This window comes from Chanos chanos, chromosome 14 (assembly GCF_902362185.1).
Source record: "Chanos chanos chromosome 14, fChaCha1.1, whole genome shotgun sequence".
In the NCBI taxonomy this organism is placed as follows: Eukaryota; Metazoa; Chordata; class Actinopteri; order Gonorynchiformes; family Chanidae; genus Chanos; species Chanos chanos.
Genome location: NC_044508.1, coordinates 15,746,798 through 15,766,072, shown reverse-complemented (window position 1 = coordinate 15,766,072; position 19,275 = coordinate 15,746,798). Strand labels below are relative to the sequence as shown.

The 19,275-nt window shown below is 44.5% G+C and overlaps 1 protein-coding gene across 4 annotated transcripts in view; it reads left to right on the top strand.

Moving 5' to 3' along the window:
- The first annotated feature begins 42 nt into the window (after nucleotides 1-42).
- Nucleotides 43-19,275, top strand: part of cdc14ab (cell division cycle 14Ab) — a 33,616-nt gene continuing 14,383 nt past the window's right edge. For all 4 annotated transcript variants that reach the window (XM_030791379.1, XM_030791378.1, XM_030791380.1 and 1 more), the window contains exons 1-6: nucleotides 43-724; nucleotides 1,203-1,293; nucleotides 1,741-1,816; nucleotides 5,676-5,768; nucleotides 9,649-9,728; nucleotides 17,277-17,343. In XM_030791379.1, coding sequence (XP_030647239.1) covers nucleotides 628-724; nucleotides 1,203-1,293; nucleotides 1,741-1,816; nucleotides 5,676-5,768; nucleotides 9,649-9,728; nucleotides 17,277-17,343 — 504 coding nt within the window. In that variant the 5' untranslated portion in view covers nucleotides 43-627. The remainder of the gene's footprint in view (nucleotides 725-1,202; nucleotides 1,294-1,740; nucleotides 1,817-5,675; nucleotides 5,769-9,648; nucleotides 9,729-17,276; nucleotides 17,344-19,275) is intronic.

Below are 19,275 nucleotides of genomic sequence, written 5' to 3'. Positions count from 1 at the left end.
AAGATGTTTCTTGACTGTCTGCAACCATGGCAGGAAAAAGATTTCTACTACGGTAGACTGTGGGTGAGACTGAAGAACGAAGAAAACAATCTTTGCATTGCGTAAATGCAGAGATTTTCTTCAGTCCCTGACATTATGAACGGCGATTAAGGGTTACAAATTCTTTGCAACAGTTCGTCATCTTTACGCGGGACATGGAACTCGGATTGGAATGTTCAAGTGACGTACCATTGATTATTTGAGCAGACAGTGGAGCTCAGTTGTGCGCGGGGCTGGTTGGCTACTTCTTATATCTTGCTAGCTAGCTTAGCCACTACCCAGTAATCAGTTTGCCAGCCAGCTTTTTAAACCGAGAGAGTAGCTGCATTTTTTCTGTTATTAGCATTTTTTTGTGAGAATCCTCACACAAAGTATTTCATTATCATCAAAGAACTTTTGCATTTGTTTAGCTTATTTTCCTAGCTAAACGGGGTGATAAGAGTTCTGTCAACTAACTGCTCGCAAACGGCTTGGTAGAGATACACGCACACGGACCATCACGCCTCTAGCCGTAGTAACGTTTTTGTTTTTTGCTTTTTATTTTTTTCTCCCTGTTTTTAGTAGAGCGTTATAAGTTTAGTTTTGTTAATGTCTCTCGACAACTTGAAACACTCTGCGATCCTTTCAACTTTATTTAAAATGGCAGAAGACAATGACTTAATAGGAGCCTGCGAATTCATGAAAGGTAAGGAATAACTTTGGGGGGAACCACTCATCACAGACCGGTCCTCGGATAGCTGAGGGTAAAGAGTCATGACTTCATTCAGCAACATTAAGAAACGGACGTATAGTATCTTTTTGGTGTGCATGTGCACTGCTTCTCCTATTCCTGTTTAGTGACGAGCACTGGGACTTTTGCCTGTTTCTTATTCAAAAAGATTCTGGGAGCGGGATGAAATTCGTCCAAACGACGAAGCTACCACTGCATTTAAATGCTTTTTAAGGATAATTGATGACTTAATATTCAAACAAAAAGTAATTTTTGTTTAGATGTTGTTATTTTGGATAGACGCATACTTCCATCATTATGTGCTGATGCTCTTTTAGACGGTTTATGCCTTCCCTAGTCATTCACATATACGCCCTGTGTTGAAAGTTTGCCGTAAACACCACAGTCACTGTAATTTTTCGTCGTGTGACATTTACTGATTTTTGTTTCGTAGATCGACTATACTTTGCCACCCTAAGAAGCAAGCCGAAAAGTACAGCAAACACCCACTATTTCTGCACGGATGACGAGTTTGTATATGAGAAGTAAGTTTGGTTTCCATCCATGCCCAACTCTCAGCCACTGCTCCCTCCGCCCAACTTGCTAGAGAGAGCACGCCTCACTTAGCAATAGCCACCAGTTGTCGAAGTAGAGAACTAAACAATTACGCAACATCTTAATTGATGTTTCCTCTTTTTGTTTTGGTAATAAACGCATTTATTCACGCATTCCTGCCCGTTCACATAACAGAATTATTATTAATCTGCTTTTATGCGCAAATTAATGAGGAATTTAATCCCTCCCATTTGAGCACATTCAAGCTGCTATAAGGAGTGAGCAAAAAGTGTAGGTGCTGAACTTAATGAAAAAGTAAGACGGTATATTTTACACGATAATTAAAGAAAAACGTGCTTTAAAAAAAAAAAAAAAAAAAGAAGCAGAATTTAGTTATTTATTTTATTTTATTTTTTATCTGTACCGTTTTGTTTCAGCTTTTATGCAGACTTTGGACCCCTCAACTTAGCCGTGTTGTACAGATATTGCTGTAAACTCAACAAAAAACTGAAGGTGAGTTTTTTTGGTTTTTGTTTTTTTCCCCCCTTTTTGGGGTTGGGCGGGGCAAGGTTGTGTGAGGGTGTAGGATTGTTTATGTCACCGTTTCTTACCATACTCCCTTCAGAAGAATGTACAGTATGCTGCTCCAACAACAACACTGGAATTTCTTGCTCCTCCTCACACTCCCTCATTCACATTAAATGAGAGAGCTTAGGTATCTGAGGGCACAGTCATCTTGTACCTGGGTGTCACATAGGCTAAGTGATCATGCACTGTCCTACGGTTTATATCTCCAGACGAAATGGATGATCACTTTGTCTTATGCTGTCTGTCTTTAATGTGAAATTACTGTGAGCTGATTTTCGGGCGAATCTGAGTAATGTATCAGAGTCGTGCCGAAGGTAAATCTGGAGTCTCTGCTGCTCGCACTGTGTAATCGCCTTTCTGTTTTTAGCCCTCTGACTCACCTGTCTCAGAGCTGTGTTAGCACTTTCATTTGGGCACACTCTCCAGGGACAGGCCTGACCACAAGTGTCTCCATTGCTCAGCGTTTTGTGTTGTCTGGCAGCACAGTTTTACCTTGTGTACACTGACTACAGTGAGTCCCAAAGCAGTACAATATGAAATCTGGACATCTTTGTACAGGCGTATTATGGCATCTTTTTTAAAACATTTATCTGGAAAGCCAAAGCTGGAGTATAAGGTGATGGGCACCGGTCAGATCTTTTTTTCATTTGACAGATTTAATTAAACTCAGTGTGAACCAACCCTCTGAAATTTCACCGCTGACTGTTTGTCACTGGTATCACATTGGTTCCAAGTTTGAGATATGAATGAGTATTAACTTGTCATTTAAGTATATGGTTGGACTCCAGTGTGCATGTCTATTCATGTCTCAGTTACTCCTAGGGTAGGTTGTAAATAGGATTTATATTAAAGGGACAACGCCTCACACATGATTACATTTTCTGAAGAATTCAATGCTGTTATCTTTGTTAAAACCCAGGGGACTTGATGCTTACTTTCCTCAGGCCTGCCCTGACGAGTCAAAGCAATTAATTGTAAGCCAGTGTTGTGTTTTTCATACATTGCTGTGATGTCACTCTGTCTTTACTGCAGTTATGTAAAAACGTCAGTGTTCCTGTGCTGGTGTCATTCACAGTGTGGCGTATTAAGTGCCTGTGGCGTTTGGCTGGGGTTATTTGGCTTTGGGAGGATTTATAGAGTTGGATTACATGTGTCTCTGTCTGAATATGTCTTTGGTCACATTAGCTGCGGTGGAGGATGGGCGATGAATGGGTCAGTCATACAGGACCATTGGGAAACCCAGTCAAGCCTGGTGTGACCACCCCGCCCCCTTCCCCCGGAGCAAATCACGGTGACGAAAGTGGCCGTAAAGTGCTTAATCCGGAACTCTCTCTCCACCCACGTTGTTCATTCAGCTTATAGTTAATGTACATTTTTTTTTAAATAAAATGCTGTCGTTTAGAGCGTTTGAGCATGATGTCACGGTGTCGTATTATGGCTTTTGCTCCAGTTCACCATCAGCAGGTTCGGTCAGACAGCAACTCTTTTGTCAAGTTTCCCTCCCTTACGTGTCACAGGAGTCTTCTCATTAAATCATCTCTGAAGGCCTCCCGGTGTAACTCCTGGTGTCATTGATGTCATTTTTTTGATGTTTTTAAAAGATACCTAGCTTTTAGATATATCCAAATGTATGACTGAAGAAATGGTTAATTCTGTAATTAGGACTGTGTAATTAACCTAACTGAAGAGGAGTTTAGCAGTTATCAGACTTTCCATCTTCATCATGTGTAAAACATCTCCAACGCAAACTATATGTATATATATATACATGTGTTGGATTAATGGGTGTTTTGTCTCTGTGTTCTGTTCTGTGTTTCTGAAGCTGGCAAGGTGTAGTTCTTTCATGTGTACATGTTTGGGAATGTTGAAGGTAAAGTTCCTCGACACGCATGACGTTTTTAATTGCGCTTACCACCCCCCCACCCCCACCCACCAACAACCTACCCACCCTCTTTGTCTCTGCCTTATGTTTGTCATTTACTGCGTGTTGTCATGGGAACGGCATTCCTCTGAACCTGGCTGGTTTGGGCCTGCATGATTGGCTTTGTTTTGTGGGGGGAAAAAAAAGAGAAATGACAAGGAGGGAAGAGGAAGAGGCGTGAGTGAGTGTGATGAAGAGAGTATTTGACACTGCACTGGATAAAGTGAGATGGGTTGGTGATGCGTGCGTTTTGGATAGTCGGACAGAATTCAGCCAAGTTTTCCCTCCTTGGAGAGTGGAGCTTCTGCAATCTCAAGTGAAGTGTTTTTGAGTCAAAAAGAAAACACTAGTGATCTTGAGATTTTTTTTGTAGATTGTTTGTTTGTTTTTTTTAATGGCATTATATATGTTTTTTTTGAGTTCATGCTGCCGGTTCATCCATTACTTCACAAGCATAACCCGCTGTGTCTCTGTTTGCAACAGGTTTTGGTGTGGAGTAAGCTATGAATGATGTTTAATATAATTTTGACTCCAGACAGTCTGTGGACAGCCACAGGAATTTACCCTGTTAGTGTCTCTCTGCACTGAATGATGACAAATATAACTGAGAACCGTCCAGATGAACATGGGGTTTGTCTCATTTGAAAGATTCTCTTTACAAACGCCACTCAGAGTGATACTTAACCATGATCTTCTTTTAGGGGAGTTCTACTTCCTCTAATCTTTGGAATAATTTCATGTTTGTTAATACAGTTGTGTTGATAAGAGCAGGAAATGAACTAAGCTAAACAGTTATCAAAGGAATAATTATTATTGTAAGACTAATTATTTTTGCTTGAGGTTCTAGTAGAGCATTGATGGAAAGAAAATGTTTTGTCACATTGTTGTTAAGTTGCAAGCTTTCGCAATTGTTTCTCAACGCAGCTAGTTTCTCAAGGGTACTTGCTCCTTTCCTCTCCATGTGGAATTCATGGTATCTTCTGCATGGCAGGATACTGCTTGTTTTTTCTCTGGATGGTTTGTTTAAATTAAAAATATTAGAACTTTTTTTTTTTTCTTTTTTTTTTCCAGTGATTTCTCTTTGTTTACTAAAGTGGCTTTACTGATCTAGGTAGAGTCGCTCTTTAAGCACTAAAGCCTTGTGCCATATGCAGAGCAGTGAAAGTACAAATGCTTTGAGCTCTTTTCAGCGGCTCGTCAGGCAGATCGTACAGAAGCACTTGGCATGGGTGTGTGTGTGTGTGTGTGTGTGTGTTCCAGCCTGTTTGCTCTTTGCATGATATGCCTCCCCCTGGGCAGCAAGGTGCAACAGTATCTTGTACGCACACACGCACACACACACACACACACACACACACACACACACACACATGCATATAAAGATACTCCCACGCTGGCAGCTCACCTGTCGGGCCCCTCCCTTTGCGTCTCTAGCTATAGCACTAGAGCGGCAGCTGGAGCAGACATTAGCATCTGTTTGTAATTCCCTGTTCTAGCCAGGAGTGTTCCAGATGTGCGTTCAGCTCAGTTAGCTCGCAGGCAGCTCCAGCATTTAAATGCATTTTATGGCAAAGAGTTTGTTTCCCTAGAGAACACTTAGCGTCGATGATGTTAGAATATATTTTGGTGAGTGTTGATTACTCGCTGTGTCTCTGACTCTTAATCCTTCGCATTAACCCATTTTTTTGAGTGACATTTTCAGTAGCTTATGTGATTTTTTTTTTATTTAGCCTAAAAATAAATAGTATAAATGCAGCATTTCAAATACTAGTACAGTGTTTGTGAATTTGTAATGATGGATTGTGTTTGGTATTTCATCGGCTAAGACTTGTGGGTTTTTTTTTTTTTTCTTCTGTCCTTCAGTCTTTTACACTGACCAGAAAGAGGATTGTGCACTACACCAGCTTTGACCAGCGAAAGAGGGCTAACGCCGCTGTCTTAATCGGTGCCTATGCTGTGAGTATCCACTCTTTCTCCCACCTCTCTCTTTATCTCTCTCTCTCACACACACACACACACACACAGCACACAGTCTTTCTCTCTCTCTCTTTCACACGCTCTCACTCTCTGTCTGTCACGTCAATCTCTAAGGGCTGTGAAAAAGGTGCAGCTCTGGGTTCTCGAGAGGAAGTGAAGTCAGGAAGGGCACAAGTTATTGTGTCATGACCTCAAATAAAAAAACAAAATCTCCACTGTGTTCACCATGGATTAGTATCAAAAGAAGAAAACTGCCCAAATGGATCATTGTCCTTCTTATTGTTTCTGACCTCTGTAGCTGTGTCATTCTACTGTGTGTGTGTGTGTGTGTGTGTGTGTGTGTGTGTGTGTGTGTGTGAGAGACAGAGAGAGAGAGAGTGTCTCAAATCTGCATCGTTTCCTCCTGCAGTGCTGCCTCTCAGAAGGATAGCTGGTTGACAGATAGTTCTCATTTATTGTAAGCAGACAATGGCCCTGTCCTTGACTGCCCTTCATATGACACTGTGTCCTGTTGCATTGGCTCCATTCATTCAGACCTCCTCTGCCATACAGGCTCTGTGTTATTCATTCACACCTCCTGTGCCATACAGGCTCTGTGTCATTCCAAGCACCAGCCACACAAAACCTTTCTCAGAATTCTGTTTGTTCAATACGAACCATGGATCTTGCCCTGTACTCCTATTGAATACACAAAATGTCATGCCATTGCTCGCCCAGAATGAGGCTTTGTACTGAGCCACTGTAGTACCATTACTGTATACCATTTACGTTTGACATTGCAGAGTGGCTTCTTTTATTGATAAATTGTCAGACACAATGTGGGTTAGTAGCTCACCCTCTGCTTTATGTTTGAACCACAGTAACAACTGCTCAGTCATTTGCAGTCATTGCAAATGGTTTCATATGTCGATTACATTTTTGGCCTCTCTCCCGCAAGAATTTTAATAGCAATACATGCCCGTATAAAAATGTATTTGACATTAGCATTTAGATATTCACTGATAGAGCTGTCTGCCTGTTAAATGGTCAGATTCGTCTTTGAGATAAAAATTCAAAAAAGGAGACGGTTCAGATCTCATAAATATTAATTGACCTTTAATAGAGCCAGGGAGAGGTTAGTAGAGTGATTGACAATTTGGTCGTTTGACCTTGGAAGAACCTGCTGTGAACTTTTACTTGTCTGAGTAAAAGATAGCAAGTGGACTGAGGAGTTGTATAGATGAGAGTGACATGTTGGAAAAGGACAAGACAAGGAACGAGAGATCCGCCTGTTCACTAACAGGGTTTCAGACGCCTTCTTCCTTCTTTGCCATTTGTTTTTCAACTGCACCGTCCTGGCGTCTTCACCTCTCTTGGCCACAGGCAATGTTGTTGCTCCCTGGCATCACAGTGGGGGTGGAGCCGGTTGGATTATAATCTAGTTTTAGGCTCTAATCTGTGTGCCTCAGATTCAGAAGTAGATCAGCTCACTTACCATAAAGGACACATCTTATTTTTGTTTTTGAGTCAACTTCACCATACTTGTTTTTTTAATATATATATATATATATAAAACTCAAAGACACAGACTAAAGTTAGAGTCTAGCATTGTGGTACTGCTGGCTGCGTGACTCTTGTTGTCCCTGGCCTGTGCTCGGTATCTGGCTGGCTGGTCCTGTGTGTGTGTGTGAGGCCTTGGCTAACACCCTGCTCTGGCCCTGTAAGCAGTCAGAGCTGAGGCAGCAAGATTCTCTTTGCATCAGCACACGCTGTACCCCTATTTTAGGACGCCGCAAAACCCAAACAGGTGACTGCTTTTCTGCCTCTGCACTTCATTCGTTCTCTCATCACTGGGCTCAGAGCACAAATCGGCGATTTACGGCTGATTTCTGTCTCACTGCCCTTTTTGTTAGATTGCAAATGATTGAGTTTGTGATTCCTGATAATGAGAAACACACACACACACACACACACACTTTTGTACACGACGGTGACTTTTAGCTAGATGAATCTCTCATTCACTGGTTTTGTCTCTCAGTGCAGTGAGAATGAAGGGCAGGAGGAGAGGGTGGAGGGTGTCTAATTATCTGTCACGTTTTGACTGTCCAAAGCCGCTCCTGCTTATTCCAAGACTCAAGTCTCTCCGGGATCTGCACTCCTCGCCTATCTGTCTATATTTAACTTGACCCTTGATCCCAGACCTTACTTCTATAGCACTGAATATGGAGTATCACACTCTCTCATTACCCATAAAGCACAATTTTAGAGTTTTAATGTACGGGCTTATTTTTAGAACTCCACGCAAAGCGGAGGGGGGCAAAAGCAAAACAAGACAGAACTTTTGATCTAAACTCTCTCCATTACAGTAGTGCGTGCACACACTCTCACACGGGACACAGCTGAAAAATCAATCATGGCCAATGATGCATGTTAAAAATGCCCTGTGGGATATAGGACTACAAGACTGATGAGGCTCATTCTCCTGTACACTTGCCTTCCTCTGGCCTGAAATAGTGTAGGGCCTCAGTGAGAAATGTGTCTCAGTGTGTATGTGTTTGTGTGTGTGTGTGTGTGTGTGTGTGTGTGTGTGTGTGTGTGTGTGCGTGCGCTGGCATGTCGTATGTGATAGATGTGATGAGTTGGTTGACTCCGCCTGCTCCTCCTGCATGTCTTTTCTAAGTGGTTTGTATTGATCATGTCGTGTGGAGGCTCACTTAGCCCTGCTCTTCCCCATAGATCTTTATCCCTGCCTTCTAATGCCCGTGGCCTGCTTTCTGGCAGGGGAGATTATTGGTGTGGGTGAAACAGCTGGGTTGAAGGGAGTCCACGTCGTTTTTCTGGAGGTCACGTGGGAACGCACACGCACGGCCGTCCCATGGCTGAATTTAATCTGCGCCGCTCGGGTCGGATCCAATTGTCTGACCGCTGAATAATTCATGAGCTCATGCACAAATAACAAAGCTTTCAAGTTTCCCCCCGCATGTGAACGGAGCCAGACTCAACACACACACTGGTCGTGTAACCTGACCTTGGCCTCTTGTGCTCTCACAACCACGTTCTCACACTCGCTGAACAAACTGGATAAAAAAAAAAAAAAGGCCCATGGAAACTTCTAGTAAGTGGACAGGAATCATTAGGAAACGCACAGAATGCCACAGGAATCATAGGAAACACACAGTCTGCCAGAGTCTTGAACTTAATGATCAATTAAGGTGATGTAATAATTGCGTACTGAATGTTCTAGCTTGGTTTTAGTGCATCCTGTAGGTTGTGTTTTGATGGAAACTTGATGTGAGGACACAGTGAGGCACTGCTGGCCTGACTCTGTGGTATCTGAAATCTTGTTAAGGGGTGTACTCTGTGCTGCGCTAGTCTCTGGGGAAGAGAGTGAGAGAGCGAGAGCTCAGTGTCGCAGCTGTGGAATCGCCGAACGCTGAGCCTGCAGAGGAGCTCAGTGTGTACCCGTGACCTTTTCCATATGAAGAACTCGCAGGGCAGTGACAAGTCGAACTCCGCCCGGCGAGAGAGAAGCCTGTGTATGCTGAGCCACCGAATAACATCCCTGTGGCACATTTCCTGACACGTCACTCTCCCCTGAGTAGGGGACAGACGGGGAGATGGAGCCTTTAGCCACTTTACTGTCTGTAGTCTGACTGTTTTAAAGAGGACTGGAATAATATCAGTCTCTAGAGTTGAAACTGACGTCCAGAAGCTTAACGGAGGACCAATATTGGAACTGTCGACCACTGAATACTATTGTTTTGGCCAAGTCAAGTGTAATAACCTGCCTTGATTTGGATTGCTGCTGCATGAACGTTTTATTAAGAAATATACTGAATTTATATGAACATCTGTCTCTGTCTCTCTCTCTCTCTCTCAGGTGATCTACCTGAAGAAGACACCAGAGGAGGCCTACAGGGCCCTGATCTCTGGTTCCAATGCCTCATATCTGCCCTTCAGGTAAACTGTAATGCTCTCACTGCTCTCTAAGCTAATACTCCATACACACATCTCTCCATGTTCTCCTCCTTTTTCATTTAAAAAGATGTCCGTACATTAAGCTATTTCGTGAGTGTGTGAGCATAAGTGAATTTAACTGGAGTGTCGTGTTAAGATATTTAGGCTAACGCCCCGTTATAAACCTCTCAAACCAGGGAGCTGGGTCACAACACAACAGCCACGTACGCCGCACACACACACACACACACACACACACACACACCACACACCACACACACACAGTCTCAGTCACAGTCTCAGTGATCAGCCCCCCCCAGCACCTCACACACCTTATGCTTGACTTTTGAAAAAATTGTCCAAATGTCAGTGAACAAACACTCAGAGTAAGGTCAATACTGTTCCAAATGACACCAGTGTGTGTTTGCCCTTGCGTCTCTGCCCTCCCTCTCTCCCAGTGTGATACGCAGTGATCTGATTTCATGCTTCATAAACTCTCAGCCTCTGTGCTGGATCAGAGGATTCTGTAGCCAGATTAAATCATATTTGGGAGATGCACAAACATTAGAACTGTCTGACTTTTTTTTGTTTAACAGGGCTTGCACATGTGACCGTGTATATTAAGTTCTCATTCTGACCCTGTGGCTTGTTTACCTCCACAAATCTGTAAACAGAACAAAAAAAAAAAGAAAAAGAAAAAAAGGAAAAAAAAAAAAACAACCCAAATCTCCATACATCTGGCCGATGGAAAGATTGCAGCCGGTCCTAGATTATTGTGGCAGTGACCAGCGTAAATCTCTGCTGTTTTAATTTGGGATTACACAGGAAGGTCAGGGAACCGACGTAATCCCGCTGTTTGTCGGGTCAGTGTCATGGCCGGAGTCACAGCATATTGACTGTATGGTTTGGTGTGGAGTCACCTCGGTTTCACGTGCTTAGGGCTCGCCATTGTTCCTGATCCCATGCCCGTAATCTTAAGAGACCAGCTTCAGTTGATGGGGATCTGGGCATGCTGTAATCTCTCTGGTGAGATGTCTAGACCAGGTGCTTGATCATATGCTTACATACAGACACGCGGTTCAGTGCAGTAAGAGTGGGAGTATGTGACTGTATGTGGGGTTGAAAATGAGAAAACGTGTTAAGGTTTAGTGAACAGACAGAAGGGGTGAGGGGGTAGACTCTGAACAGATGGTGTTCAGGGGGGGACTCCACACTGCAGGATTTGTGAATGGGTCAAAGGAAGAGTGCACTCTCTCACTGCAGGGTTGGGAGCGGGGATGGAAGGAGGACTGGCACCTCTTCATCTCCACCGCGACTGCAGCGCTGTTTTAGTAGAGTAGTAGTAGTGAGTGAGTGACACTGCAGTGCTTTGTGTTTATTGTGAGTGACGGTGATGATAATGAAAGACCCTGAATTGGAGTGAGTCATGAGGTGTGGTATCTGTGTTAATTTGGGCCCAGACAGAGAATCACATTAGCCCGATTGCCACGGAACAAAGATTAAATGCATAAATGGAAGATGTTAATGTTTGTAAATGACGGCTGCGGCGGAGCACAGAGAGAGGGAGGCGCTTCGAATCGTCTTCACACAAGAGGGTTCTGTGGAAAGATGGGAGGGTACAGAGGATGAGGACTCATTTGGAAAATTCGTGTGTGAGATTCATGAGCAGCGTTAGAATAGTCCAAGGGAAAAAAGGGTGCGAGCGCGTGCATGCGTGCGTGCGCGCGTGCGTGTGTGTTTGTGTTAGCGTGCGTTCGTACAGCGTCAGCGGTGGAAAAGGTGAGTTTGTGTGAGCGAGCGTGTCTCTCAGCTGGCCGGGAAGAGCTTTCTCGGTCTCTCAGTGAGGAATCAGCCCAGCAGTAGCTTAGCCAGCCCAGCTGTGTAATTATGTCTACATGGCAGTGTAATCATTATTCGTGGCCAAAAAAAGAGCCTCCCCAACAAAAAAGTCAGTTCTCTCTAAAGACAGCACCCCCCCCCCCCCCCCCCCCGCTCACTGCCCCCCCCAAACAAAAAAAAAAAGAGCCCTTGCTGTTTCAAAAAATATTATATGGCGAGTTCCTTTTGAGTTTTCATGGTATAGCGCTCTTAAAGGCGAACGGTGGCTCACTGGCCTCTAGTAAGAAGGAAATGAGTAACTGCTGTCATGCCGGTACAGTTAGCTGACCGACCGTGTCATTTGAGCGGGTTTTCAGAAGCGAGTGCTTCATTTGTTCTCTTATCTTCCGTCGCTGGCACGGCATTAACCCCCGACACCTCCATTGATTCCCCTCTTCCCTCGCTGACCCAGAAAGACACGGGCCCCGGGTACGCTCCGCTTCGGGGCGGAGAACGGATGGCACGAAGCATAGCTACAGGTCGTGCTCTCAGTGAAGCCTGCGTTCAGAAAGATGTTGGGGGGGGGGGGAGTTAAGCTGTGGCCTCACGGAACAGAGACGGCCTTTGTCAAAGCATTCTCACAATCTGTCATGGTACTGTTCACTGTGATTTTTCCTTGCATGGCGTTTCTTTTTAGAGCCTGTATTAAAAGCACCTTACTCAATCCCCATCAGCTGTTTGCACATGTAGATGTATACCTACAGTATGTCGTGGAATGGATTTTTAAATCCTCGCTTTTGAACTGGGTTAATACTCATCTGTGCACATTCACAAATGTGTTCACGAAACTGTTCCATTAAGGGCTCAAGCTCACAGCTCGGTCATTAGCGAGAGAGAGGCACAAGCGTGCTGTTGGGTAATAGCTTGATGTGGGGGATTTGTAGTGGCCTTCAAAGGGTTTGAAACAGTAAGTCAGTCAGTCAGTGATTTCCAGTAGGAAGCAGACTGGCTTGTATTGACCTACTCAACTCAACTCTTGTCCCAGCTGAATAAAACACTAAATCACTGTTTGACGCTACTGCGTAACTCATTCTTGGCTTCCACTGAATGTAAACTGTTGTTAAAAGCCTCACACCTAGTTTCTCCTCCCTTAGTGCACACAATGACTCTCTCGTACGTGGCTGGCTGAAGGCCTAATGAGAGATCGTCATAAGTTCAGTACAAAACATTGCATAGGAGCAGTGGAATGTTTCTTGTGCTATTTTTACTGAAGAATGTTTTGTGTGTGGGTTTTTTGTTGTTGTTGTTGTTGTTGTTTTAAATGTTTCTTGAGCAATGTGCAATGCGCAAGTCCTTTTGCACAGTGTAGAAGTCTTATTTGACCTGAGTGGCAATAGTTTAGTGTAATTTATGGTCCAGGAGATGAGATTTGGAAGGCCTTGGGGGTTTGACAAACAGTGGAGATTGATGCCTACTTGTTGGGCTTGTGTGAACTTGTAGAGAAAAATATTAAGACCTGTATTGCAGTCTGGATTTATGGTAGATGATTAAAGCCACCCTTTTATCAGTAACATGCGCCGCTATGGTTACGGTTAGTAAGCAATAAAAAGAGAAATTCAGACTGCCCTTCCAAACTTGACATACCCCAAGAAAAAGGAGAATTGAGAATACAGTTAAGAATGCAAAGAATACAAAACAGTGAATATACAAGTAGTATTGATTAGGCTGTTGGGTACACATGATTTATCACTCTTGTCTGTACAATCTGAATTAAAAAATCTTTCAGCATTCCAGGTGTTGCTGATTGGATTGAAAAAAATCTTCCAGCATTAGGTCTTAGTGATTGTCTGAACAGCTCTGTTTGTTCTGTAACTGTGAATCAATAGATAAAACAGATGGTGAGTTGTGGCTCGGCTTTAGAGGAGGGAAAAAACCCGTCATGATCGTGTAGACCTTTCAGAAAACACAAACACTCTCTACTGCATAGAGTTTAGAAAACCGTGAGCACCGAGAAAAGATCAGATGAATAAACTGAAGTTGCCATCCAACATTCGAACAACAACCGCGGTATGAATTTTTGGCTGTACCATACATCCCCGATTCCTCTCATATGAACTTGTGCATCGACCATTCTATGAAAGCTGTTGGCTTGTTTTCCACCAGCCTGTCCCTCCCAGCACTGGCTCTGTATGTGTGTGCTGGGTCCAGCCTTGGGCTTCATTAGGAGTTTGTGCATCAGTGCGGGGTCTGTGCTTGTTAGGGAAAGCGGCCGTCGCCGGGATAAAAAGACCTTTGTCAGCCACGGCCGTGACGCTGTGGGGACAAACAGACTGATATGAGGTGATTACGTAATGCTTGGTAATTGTTTAGTTAGTGAATATAATCATGAAGTTTGTTGAGGGACAGGAGCACTAATGAGACTGAATGAACATATGATCTCCATGCTGCTGCTTGGCTAAACAAGTGTCAGTGGACTAGCTCTCTCTATCAACCGTATAAAAACATAAAATAAGCCATCAACTCATATTCATAAAAATAATACTGGCCCATTGCTTAATATGCTGCTAAGTTCAAGCCTGCAAATTTACCCAAGTATGTTTGTGTGTGTGTATGTGTGTTTGTTTGTTTTTTTTTCCCTCATTTGTACCAAGGAGAATAAGATTTTAATAGATGTTCTTAAAGAAAGCGTGTGAAATCTATTTTTAGTTGTGTTTCTGACCTTGGTGGCGTGCTCCATTTCTGTCTTGTGCGGGATGACTCTTTGGGTCAGTGTGGTTTGCGGAACGGAGCCAGTACCGTTAGCGGAACGGAGCGTCTCGGCGTCCCTCCTTTCCACTCAATTTCACCTGGGATGATAGGAGCTCGTGATGGATTTCTTTTTCCAGTCGACTTTTTTTTCTTAATGTGCTTCATGAGAGGAGGCAACTGTTCAGTGCATGAACAAACGTCTGCAGGGAGTCAGCGCATTGTATTGCCGAAGAAAAATATCAATGTCATTTTTCTGCCCTCCATTCAAGATCAATTACCATGCAAATCCTTGTTTGAACTGAGGACGGTGTTTTTTTTTATTCAGGACAAATATGAAGGTTATCTACTGTAAATAGTGAAATGGACTCTGCACTTGGTCATGGTGCTGTAGATGAGAAAGCAGAAAACATTTTTTTTTGGTGAACTGAATGCTTTTTTTTTTTTAATCTGGTTTGGAAAGCTGCAGGCTTGGCCGAGCCAGCCTCTTATGTAAGGACAGAGAGGCTGCTCCCAGGCTACCGAAACATTTGGCACGCAACGGAGAAATGGTTACTGCCCCATCACAGAAAGCAATAAACACACTATTGATATAGGCTCAAGCGCCTCACGTACTGCAGTCCAAAAGAAAAGAGAAAAAAAAAAAAAAAAGTGACCTAGCACCGCGGTGAATGGTTCCATGCCCGCGTCCCCTCTGGTGAGTTAGGGTGGGCCTCCAAACAACTTCCCTCTTTCTTTTTTAACAGTTTCACTACCACCTGCTTCAGTCACTCGGCCAGATTTGGCCTTCTCAGCTCCTCCAGACATGGCTTTTCCTGCCTCCCCTCTGCTGCTTTTCATCCTCGTTACGTCATGTTTCCACAAGTCCGCTCTGGTTCGCACGCCTTCTTAACAGTCTTCTCAGTGTTTTCTGGACTTCACAATTTTTCTCAAAGCAGTTTTCTCAGTTTTATATATAGCAAAACTTAAAAACCCACGAATGTCTGAATTGTTAATGACCGACCAAATGAATCAGCGTTAATGATAGACAATGATGTCTGCAACATGTACAAACTCAGTGAAGCTGAAATTATGCCCCCCCCCCCCACCCCCCTCTCCAAATCTGCTCTGATCTGGGGGAGTTAGGGTTATGTAACAGACATAATATGTGACTGGTGGTTTGGCATGTGGATTTTAGCCCCCACGTGACACTTTGTGTGATAGACACACACCCTGTAGACATGCTCTGACCTCAGATTGCGGTGAGATTTATTGGGTGATACTGAGGACTTGACAGTTATCTCTAATCAGATGCCTTGTTTGTTTAGATTTATCATGGGCAGGTCTGCCTGTAGGCCCTAATGTTTCCCTGTTTAAACTGTATGTTGCTGACTCTATCATAGGATGAAAAACACTTCATATGTTCGTTAGGATCTTTACACTCCAGCTTTAATTGAATTTGCTGTTGTTAGTCAGAATGCATCTGTCATAGACAGTTTTGTTTCTTTTTTTTTTTATATCAACAGTTTTCATCAGGCAGGGCGTTAACGCAGTAACCTCCCCTTGTAATAACCCACTTGAAACATTCCCTGTTGCCAAGTCTGTAATGCTTAAAACCAATTGCAGAGATGGAGCGGGTTTGTGCGATTAGAGCCGGGGTTTATCTGACTCTTGGCCTCTGATATTGGAGGTAAGGCGTTATGTAACCTCCGGGATCTGACTTTGCTATAATTGGTGTGGTTATGTGCTCCAGAGCTTTGAGGAAGTTGGGTTTTTGTTTTTTTTTTTTTGACTCTGTGTTCCTCTGCGCTTGAGGAGGAGGAGGAGGAGGAGATTTGGCCGGAAACACAGCCAGGGGAGCAGAGCACTCCTGAGGAGCGGAACACTCCTCGGGTCTCCTGAGGTCGAAGTTCCGTGAGACATAAACCAGGGCTGGACTCCAAGTATCTGTCTGAAATACAGACAACAGACATTCCTCCTCTCAACTATGAGGCTACCATTCCTTTTTTTCTGCCTTTCTTTTTCTCAGAAGCCAACCTTCAGAGTCTAGGTTAAAACCGTGTGTGTGTGTGTGTGTGTGTGTGTGTGTGTGTGTGTGACTGCTCAGTGTTGTGTGTGCGTGTGTGTGTTGGTTTTGTCAAGGATGATCTGGTAATGGAGCTCTCCATGTCATTTGGACTGTGTGTATTTTAGTCCTCTGTGTGTTTGTCTTCATCTTTCTTTGTAATGGAACCCTTTCTGTGCTCTGTGGTGTGTGTGCGTGTGTGCGTGTGTGTGTGTGTGTGTGTGTGCGCGACTCAGTGTGGTGTAGGTGGACTGTGTCTTTGAAACACTCTCTCCGGCAGTCATAAGCAGTTGAATGAAAAAAAAAAAAAAGGGAAGAGAAGAATTATGACCCACTTTTTATACAGAGTGGAGATGCATATATAATAAAGATTGAAGGAGACGCATAACAGAGAGATTGTTGGGAAGCATGAATATTTAAGTCTGTGTTTTCTGTGAGAAGAGAACCATTTAAGACACTCAAATGAACAGGATTCGTGTCTCCCCTTCAAAGAAGACAACTGGCTGACGACTTACGAGACGGTGTCCGTTTTCTGTACAGCCGATATTATCTCACAGCCTTCTCTCGTTTCCTCATATAGCGATGCCCTGTCTTTTTTTTTTTTCTCTCTCTCTTTTTCTTTTCACCCAAGGCCCTTTTGCTCCCACGTTCTCTTATCATGAGTGCTGTGACCCAGTTTCCCAGGTTTGAGGCAGGGTAGTTCCTCCTTCGTGTTTGACCAATGTGAAATACCTGAGTGTCATGCTGTGCTGTCTGACACTCTGCTGGAAGCTAATTGTCTCCCATGGCAATGAGATTTCACTGACCTTTGACCTCTGCAGCTCTCACCACAGACAGGAATGATGTTTCTTTATGAGGCTGTTCTCATCACTCTCTGTCTCTGCCCCCCCCCCCCCCTCCCTTTCTTTCTCTCTTTATCTCTATCCTTTTTTTTTCTTCCACAGGGACGCCTCATTCGGAAATTGCACATACAACCTGACGGTTCTCGATTGCTTACAAGGAATCCGCAAGGTAAGCCACAATAAGATAAGCAGACAAAATAAAGAACAAGAATAAAATGAGATGAACCTCATGAGAGGAGTTTGGGGAATGCGTGGTAGGTCCTTGATGAGACAAAAGATAAAATGACATGCTTGGAGAACTTTGTCAGTAAATAAAAGATGCTTCGGCAGTCTTCAGAGACGCTGTTCAGTCTGAATCTCTCGCCGCTTTTGGCATGAAAAGAGCTGCCAGAATGAAACGACACACTCACACACACACACACACTGCATCCCCTGTTCAGCTCGTCTGAGAGGAGACTATTGGATTGAATCATCTGTCCACAGAAGAGACAGTTTAATTCCTCTTTGTTTGCTGTCAGCATGGGGTGCACTGTTGAAACCGTGCGGTGTCCTCTCTTTCTCTCTCTCTCTCTGTATGTGTATGTGTGTCTGTGTCTGTGGGAGGCCATGATCCAGTGGTCCAGGGGTTCATTACATAACACAACAGGTGTGCTCTCAGGATTTCCCACATGGAACCTCAGGGGAGGGTACATTTAATCTCCTCTCACTTTCTGTCTCTCTCTCTCTCTCTCTCTCTCTCTCTCTCTCTCTCTCTGTCTCTCTCTCGCTCTGGATAGCTGAGGGGCTGTAGACGGAGCTAGACAGGGCCTTTGTGTCTGTCTTGCGTGGCAAAGCACAGCTTTAGTCTGGCTGTTCCCCGCTGTCTTCCTGACTCACAAACCCACGTCAACATTGTGTGTCAGTGTACCAAACAAAAAACCCTTTGCTCACACAGACAAATGACCTGCCCGCCCCCTCCGGGAGCCCACATGAGGCTTCGCTCTTGTTTACTGCAGCCTGTGGAAGTTAGGCACTGTAGACAGCCTATGGAAGCGAGGCACTGTAGACAGCCTATGGAAGCGAGGCACTGTGTGCAGCCTATGGAAGCGAGGCACTGTGTGCAGCCTATGGAAGCGAGGCACTGTAGACAGCCTATGGAAGCGAGGCACTGTGTGCAGCCTATGGAAGCGAGGCACTGTGTGCAGCCTATGGAAGCGAGGCACTGTGTGCAGCCTATGGAAGCGAGGCACTGTAGACAGCCTATGGAAGCGAGGCACTGTAGACAGCCTATGGAAGCGAGGCACTGTAGACAGCCTATGGAAGCGAGGCACTGTGTGCAGCCTATGGAAGCGAGGCACTGTGTGCAGCCTATGGAAGCGAGGCACTGTAGACAGCCTATGGAAGCGAGGCACTGTGTGCAGCCTGTGGAAGTTAGACACTGTAGACAGCCTATGGAAGCGAGGCACTGTGTGCAGCCTATGGAAGCGAGGCACTGTGTGCAGCCTATGGAAGCGAGGCACTGTGTGCAGCCTATGGAAGCGAGGCACTGTGTGCAGCCTATGGAAGCGAGGCACTGTAGGCAGATGTAGCAATGCAGAACGTTTCCCGTTCCGGTTTTGCTCTCATCGTTGTCTTAAAATGTCATACAAATTGCCTAAGCACTGCGGTCATGTGAGGAGGCTGATACTGGGTGTTCGTATGAGCTGGTATCAGTCTACACTTCGCAGAGTTTCACCGTGATCTCATCTCCGTCAGTCAAGAAAAACTCGTCCGTCCGTCAGCCAGCTGTGTGTTAGCGCGTGTTTGTGTGTTGGTGCATTCCACAGCGCATTCCTCAAATCCTTTTTCTGTCCTGCTCCTTTACCAACAGCCCTCAAACAGGATGACGTCACTGCCTCCAAAAATTCCACAGATTTTCCATTCCGCCTCCCTTGAGGAAAGGGCCCGACAGCTAATGTCAAACACTCGCCCTATCAACGTGCAGCGTTTCCTCCTCCTCTTTTATTAAAACGGACCACAGCGTTGCAGACGGGCTCGGGAACAGACGTAGCATTTTCCCCATTCACCTCTTTCTGCTAAACGCTAAAATCAACACCTTTAACTCTCTCTCTCTCTCTGCCTC